This window comes from Mandrillus leucophaeus, unplaced genomic scaffold, assembly GCF_000951045.1.
Source record: "Mandrillus leucophaeus isolate KB7577 unplaced genomic scaffold, Mleu.le_1.0 Scaffold546, whole genome shotgun sequence".
Taxonomy (NCBI): Eukaryota; Metazoa; Chordata; class Mammalia; order Primates; family Cercopithecidae; genus Mandrillus; species Mandrillus leucophaeus.
Window position 1 is genome coordinate 503,191 of NW_012105875.1, and position 5,809 is coordinate 508,999.

Here is a 5,809-nt window from a genome sequence, read left to right on the forward strand (position 1 = left end):
TGGGCTCAAGCAATCCTCCTACCTCAGCCTCTTGAGTAGCTGGGACTACAAATGTGCACCACCACACCTGGCTAATTTTTTTTTTTTAAGAGATAGGGTCTTGCTGTGTTGTCCAGGCTGGTCTCGATCTCCTGGGCTCAAGAGAACCTCCTACCTTGGCCTCCTAAATTGATGAGATTACAGGCATGAGTGAGCCATTGCACCCACCAGCAATGACCCAATTTGTATCATCAATTTTCACACTTGTCTGGGGAACTGAGAGTCCCCTGGTGGAGGGTGGAGTGGTAGCAGGGCCAAGCCCTCAGACACCAAGCTGTGAATCTGAGAGTTTGTCCTGGGGGTGATGGAGACCATGGAGGATTTTGAACAGGTCTCAGTGTTAGAAAGATCTCTCCGTAGCCTTCAGCGGAACTGGAGGGCCCCGTGTGAGTGGGTGGTGAGCCCATGAGCAGCTGGGGTCTGGAGTCCCTGCTCCACCTCCAGGCCCCGCCCCCTGACATCACTGTCGCATTATTGCACCAAGGCTGGCTGACCAATAAGCTGCTGCTTGCTATTACAATGGGTCCTAGCAACGGCGTCTGACCTTGGGTTAACAGGGAAGGAGATCCTATCAGTGGGGAGAGTGTGAGGGGAGAGGGAGAGCCTGCAGGGCAGGTGAGTCCCCCAGGGCTCTCTCGCTGGGCCCCTGTGCATGTGCGGAGCAGGGGCTTGCGGTCCTAATCTGGACTCTCTCAGCCCAAATTCCAACCACTGACTCGTCTGCCCCTTGCTGCCAGGACCTGTTCCAGGTTCCCACTCTTCCCACCCAGACCATACTAGGGAGAGGGCATAGGCAGGAACCCTTCTGACCCAGGATAGGAGGCTCAGATCTGGAGGCAACAATGTCTTTATTTATTTATTTATTTATTTTTCTAAGACCGAGTCTCGCTCTGTTGCCCAGGCTGGAGTGCAGTGGCGCAATCTTGGCTCACTGCAACCTCCGCCTCCCGGGTTCAAGAGCTGGGACTACAGGCATGCGCCACAACACCTGGTTAATTTTGTATTTTTAGTAGCGATGGGGTTTCACCATGTTGGCCAGGCTGGTCTCGAACTCCTGACCTCAAGTGATCCACCCACCTCGGCCTCCCAAAGTGCTAGGATTATAGGTGGGAGCCACCACGCCCAGCCAGGAACAATGTCTTGAGGACACATTTCTGTGGGGGGTGGAGTGCGGTAGCAGAGGATGGGGTGAGGGGTGGGAGGTGAAGAGACGGGATGCAGGGGGCAAGGAGACAAGGCGGGAGGCAGGGACATGTGGCTGAAGGGAGAGTAACTCTCTAGAGGGGTGAAGGAGCCTGGGGACCTGGGTTTGGGTCCTGGCTGTGCCTCTGGATGAGGAGGCCTCACTTGTCTTGTCTGAGCCTCAGTCCCTCTCCCTATCAACTGGGGACAGTGATCCCAGACATAAGCAGCTCTCCCAGGGCTCCCTGAAGACCCTTAGTGAGTAAACGTATTTTAGAGGTGATGGGCCAGAGGAGGGTGAGTGGGAAGGCGGAGGACCAGGGAAGCTCCTGGCGAGGAGGAGGGATCTGAGGGGGGCCATCACGACAGGAGCTCCAGGGGGATGGGAGGGGAAACTGAACCCCGGGAGGCAAGGGCTGCCATGGCAGGGCTGGGATTTCATGGAAATGACTCCCAGTGTCCAGGTGGTCCCCATGCCTGGCTTCCCGAACCCAAGGGTATCTGAACCCAAAGTCAGCCTAGGGCTAGCTGAACGGGGTTCGTGGTCATCACAGCAGCCCTGCGAGGTGGAGGGGAGTATCCCCCACGGAGCAGCTGAGGCTCAGAGAGGGTGAGGACTTGCTCAAAGTCACACAGCTAAGAATATTACTAATGATAATAAGTACAATGACGATGATGATGATGCCAATGACACGTGGCACCTGCCCTGAGCCAGGCGCTGTTTTATGGGCTGTTTTATGTCATAACTCATTCAAGTGACAGAGATCCTACAGGGTGGTTTGTCGTGATTGTAGGTATCATTCTCAGTGTACAGATGAGGACAGTGAGGGGAGAGTTAAGTAACTTGCCTCACATCACTCAGTGAGTATGTGGTGGAGCCAGGATTTGATCCCAGGCAGTCTGGCTCCGGGTCTGGGTCCCCTTCACCCCACCCTCCAATCCCAGCCGCAGCAGGAGGCAGCTGTTTCCTCTGAATGGGTCTGTGCCACAGGCCAGGAGCTGGGCTTAAGCCCTTTCCTATGCAGCCCTGGCTATGTAATTTGCAGAGCCCAGTATGAAAAGAAAATATGGGGCCCCTGGTTCAAATATTACAAAGAATTTCAGGCCAGGTATGGTGGCTCATGCTCTTAATCCCAGCACACAGAAGCCAAGGCAGGAGGACCTTGATCTCGGAAGTTCAAGCCCAGCTGGGACAACATAGTGAAACTCCCATCTCTACAAAAAGTTTTAAAAAGTAGCTGGGCATGGTGGCATGCACCTGTGGTCCCAGCTATTCAGGAGGCTGAGGTGGGAGGATTGCTAGAGCCAAGGAGATCAAGGCTGCAATGAGCCATGATTGTAGCACTGTGCTCCAGCTTGGATGACAGAGATCCTGTCTCAAACAAACAAAGAATTTCAGCCAGTGTCAGCAGAGCATTAAACCAAGCACTGGGCTACTCTAAGCACACAGCCCTCCAAGGCACGCATACATCCGGAAAACTGACCTGTGCCTAGATTACCCTGGAGACTCCAACAGTGCTCCAAGAGGCTGCTTGGTGGTCATGCCCATTACACAGAGAGGTGCTTCATTTTGCCCCTGGTCACACAGCAAGTTAGTGGCAGAAAAGGGATGTGAACCTGGGCCTGCCAGATCTCAAAGCCCTTTAACTTGTGCCAAACATGTGTCCCCAGTTCTTGAAGGAGAAAGAGAGTTGTGGGCTTCCAGGGGGACTCCCTTCACATCCGTGATGTCTGTCTCTCCCCACCCTATGCCAAGGCCCAGGTGGTGTGAATGGCTCCCTTCTCCTCTGCAGGCGCTGAGGATCACGCATCCCGTGACTCTCCCCTGTCCCCCGCCACCCTCTGAACCACTGGCCACCATGGCTACTTCAAAGTTGCCTGTGGTGCCTGGGGAGGAGGAAACCACCATCCTCATGGCCAAGGAAAGGCTGGAGGCCCTGCGCACAGCCTTTGAGTCGGGCGACCTCCCCCAGGCCGCCTCTTACCTCCAGGAGCTGCTGGCCTCCACGGAGAGCACCCGCCTGGAGGTGGGCGTCACGGGCGAGTCGGGCGCCGGCAAGTCCTCCCTCATCAACGCCCTGCGTGGCCTGGGGGCCGAGGACCCTGGCGCGGCTCTCACGGGCGTTGTGGAGACCACGATGCAACCGTCGTCCTACCCGCACCCACAGTTCCCCGATGTGACCCTCTGGGACCTGCCAGGGGCCGGCTCTCCAGGCTGCCCGGCGGACAAGTACCTGAAGCAGGTGGACTTCAGCCGCTATGACTTCTTCCTGCTGGTCTCCCCCCGCCGCTGCGGGGCCGTCGAGACCCGCCTGGCCGCCGAGATCCTGTGCCAGGGCAAGAAGTTCTACTTTGTGCGCACCAAGGTGGACGAGGACCTGGCGGCCACACGCAGCCAGCGGCCATCGGGCTTCAGAGAGGCCGCTGTCCTGCAGGAGATCCGAGACCACTGTGCTGAGCGGCTGCGGGAGGCCGGCGTGGCTGAACCTCGCATCTTCCTGGTGTCCAACCTCTCGCCAGCCCGCTACGACTTTCCCACGCTGGTGTCCACCTGGGAACATGACCTGCCCGCCCACCGGCGCCACGCTGGCCTGCTGTCGCTCCCCGACATCTCACTGGAGGCCTTGCAGAAGAAGAAGGCCATGCTTCAAGAGCAAGTCCTCAAGACTGCCCTCGTGTTGGGCGTCATCCAGGCCCTGCCCGTGCCGGGGCTGGCGGCTGCCTACGATGATGCTCTGCTCATCCACTCGCTGCGTGGCTACCACCGCAGCTTTGGTCTGGATGAGGACTCGCTGGCCAAGCTGGCCGAGCAGGTGGGCAAACAGGCAGGTGACCTGCGCTCTGTCATCCGCTCCCCGCTGGCCAATGAGGTCTCGCCTGAGACTGTCCTGCGGCTCTATTCCCAGTCATCCGACGGTGCCATGCGGGTGGCCCGCGCCTTTGAGAGGGGCATCCCTGTGTTTGGGACGCTGGTGGCTGGCGGCATCAGCTTTGGCGCTGTCTACACCATGCTCCAGGGCTGCCTCAACGAGATGGCCGAGGACGCCCAGCGTGTCCGCATCAAGGCCCTGGAGGAGGACGAGTCGCAGCCAGAGGTCGGCTTGGAAGCGGCCGGTGACAATGGCATGGAGAAGGGGGGGTCCGGGGAGGGAGGCAGCGAGGAAGCCCCACTCTCAACCCGCAGGAAGCTGGGCCTCTTTCTTAAGTACATTCTGGATAGCTGGAAGAAACACGACTCAGAAGAGAAATAAAGAGTGCAGCCCCGCCCCCCTGCCTCACCCACAAACTAAGTCTTAACAAAATCCAACAAACCAACAAAAAAGGCCAATGTGGTGAATGTGAGGGCTGCAGTTGCCTGGAGGGTGGGTGTGGAGGGAGCCTGCGTCTGGGGCAGGGAGGGGAGCCTGTGTCCGGGGAAGGGCAAAGGAGGGGGCACTGGGGAGGGGAGGAGGGAGGCAGGTGGGCCCAGGGCCAACAGGAGTGTAGTGAAAGGGGACAGGAGTGCCCTGGGGAGGGAGGTTGGAGACATGAATGGTGGGCCCAGGGTTCCCAGGGCTTCTTGGTGGTGTCTTTCTCCCCGGTCCCCAAGGGGCCAGGAGGAATTTGTGGGGCACAGGACAGCAGGGCCAAGACAGGAGATTGTGTCCTGCTAAGGTACTATTTAATTTTATTTAATTTTATTTAATTTTATTTTATTATTTTTTGAGATGGAATCTTGCTCTGTCACTCAGGCTGGAGTGCTATGGCACGATCTTGGTTTACTGCAACCTCCACCTCCCAAGTTCAAGCAATTCTCCTGCCTCAGCCTCCCAAGTAGCTGGAATTACAGGCACACGCCACCATGTCCAGCGAATTTTTGTATTTTTGGTAGAGAGGGGGTTTCACCATGTTGGCCAGGATGGTCTTGAACTCCTGACCCCAGGTGATCCCCCGACCTTGGCCACCTAAAGTGGCGCCCGGCCTGATTTTTGTATTTTTAGCAGAGATGGGGGTTTTGCCATGCTGGCCAGGCTGGTCTTGAACTCCTGACCTTGGCCTCTCAAAGTGCTGGGATAATAGGCGTGAGCCACTGCACCTGGCCCCTGCTAAGGTACTTTAGTTTCAATCTCATGTCCCTTTCTGAGAACCCAGTGTACCAAAGACAGCCCCGGGGCCTGGGATGAGCACAGTGGTGTCCAGCAGTGGCTAAACAGGTTGGGGAGAGTGGGCATCTGTGCCCGCCTGCTGCTTGGGAGCCTTGGAGGGGTGGGGGGTAGTAGGGAGAGGGAGGGCAGGTGGCCACAGGGCTCACCTCTGTGTGGTGCTTGAGGAGACAGAGAATGGCATGGGGAGAGAGTGACTGGATGTTTCCTTGAATATCGGAGGGGAGAGGAGGCTGAGAACACAGCTCCATGGCCTAGCATGAGTCTCACTCCAGAAGGATGGAGGGTATGTCTCAGAGCAGGAAGGCACATGGAGTTGAGACATCTGGCGTGTCTGTGATTGGGAAGAATCCTGGTCTCTCCATGGCTAAAAAAAAAAATTTTTTTTTAGAGACAGGGTCTTGCCCTGTCGCCCAGGCTGGAATGTAGTGGCATAATCACAGCTC

General features: G+C 57.2%; 1 protein-coding gene across 5 annotated transcripts; it reads left to right on the forward strand.

Annotated features, from left to right (window-relative positions):
- Nucleotides 1-524: 524 nt before the first annotated feature.
- On the forward strand, nt 525-4,543 carry IRGC (immunity-related GTPase family, cinema). Of its 5 annotated transcripts, XM_011997711.1 has the most exons (3): nt 613-654; nt 1,407-1,479; nt 3,015-4,537. In XM_011997711.1, exon 3 carries the CDS (start codon nt 3,081-3,083, stop codon nt 4,470-4,472), a length of 1,392 nt encoding a protein of 463 aa, XP_011853101.1. In that variant the 5' UTR covers nt 613-654; nt 1,407-1,479; nt 3,015-3,080; the 3' UTR covers nt 4,473-4,537. The 5 variants fall into 5 exon arrangements, with proteins under 5 accessions (XP_011853100.1, XP_011853099.1, XP_011853103.1 ...); XM_011997710.1 differs by lacking the exon at nt 1,407-1,479 and having other exon boundaries at nt 525-654; nt 3,015-4,543; XM_011997709.1 differs by lacking the exon at nt 1,407-1,479 and having other exon boundaries at nt 587-654; nt 2,902-4,537.
- Nucleotides 4,544-5,809: the final 1,266 nt, after the last annotated feature.

What these genes read in the sequence shown, in the direction of transcription:
- IRGC (XM_011997709.1), top strand. Translation starts at nt 2,949, where the DNA reads ATGTCTGTCTCTCCCCACCCTATGCCAAGGCCCAGGTGGTGTGAATGG.